We start from the raw sequence: 734 nt of genomic DNA, 5'->3' as shown, positions 1-734 counted from the left end.
TCTCAGTAGTAACGACACCACTTACGGTCTTTGCTCACTTCGTCAGCTGCTTTAGATAGATCCTGCACGGCACTTGCCACCATCTTCGCTGCCGACACCAAGCCATCGCTCCACTGCCCGTTGGCTGTGGCGTATTTCGTCCCCTGTGCGTGTTAGTGAGTTACAAACGAATGTAACCACCTGAACCACAGACAGGCATAAGACAAACCACAAACATGTGTATGGTATATGGTGTACATTTTTAGTACGTTCATATCAGAAATATGTGTACGATAAACTTATAAAACCAAAATATGTGTACGGTATATGTTTACATCACATACACGTATACGATACACGGTGGAACCTGAAAACGTGTAGTGTATATCTATTTCTATATACACGTGTACAAACTCAGTAAACAGAGTCACGCAGACGTTAAGATGCCTGTACATGCCTGTGCAAAAAATGCACATACATACAACACGGAAACATGGCTACGCATGTGCCTACCGAGGATTCGCCTGTGGCAGCTGAGATGATCCTCTGACACTCCGTGGCCACCTCCACTAGACTGGCAGTAGCTGCGGTCACTTCCTGTGCTTCACCCACCATCGCCTACGACAAAACGTTGCGGTTAGATGAGCATATATATATATATATAATATATAATATATATATATCTATATATACACATACACACACACACACATATATATATATATATATATATATATATGTGTGTGTAGTAATAT

The 734-nt window shown here is 41.6% G+C and overlaps 1 protein-coding gene across 1 annotated transcript; it reads right to left on the bottom strand.

Annotated features, from left to right (window-relative positions):
• Positions 1-2: 2 nt before the first annotated feature.
• On the bottom strand, positions 3-594 carry SARC_17856 (hypothetical protein; the record flags this gene model as incomplete). The annotated part of the gene is made up of 2 exons (XM_014288056.1): positions 3-143; positions 493-594. The coding sequence occupies 2 exons, from the start codon at positions 592-594 to the stop codon at positions 3-5; spliced, it is 243 nt and encodes an 80-aa protein (XP_014143531.1).
• Between the last annotated feature and the right edge of the window lie 140 nt (positions 595-734).

This window comes from Sphaeroforma arctica, assembly GCF_001186125.1.
Source record: "Sphaeroforma arctica JP610 unplaced genomic scaffold supercont1.12450, whole genome shotgun sequence".
NCBI classification, from domain to species: Eukaryota; class Ichthyosporea; order Ichthyophonida; genus Sphaeroforma; species Sphaeroforma arctica.
This window is presented reverse-complemented; position numbering and strand designations above follow the sequence as displayed.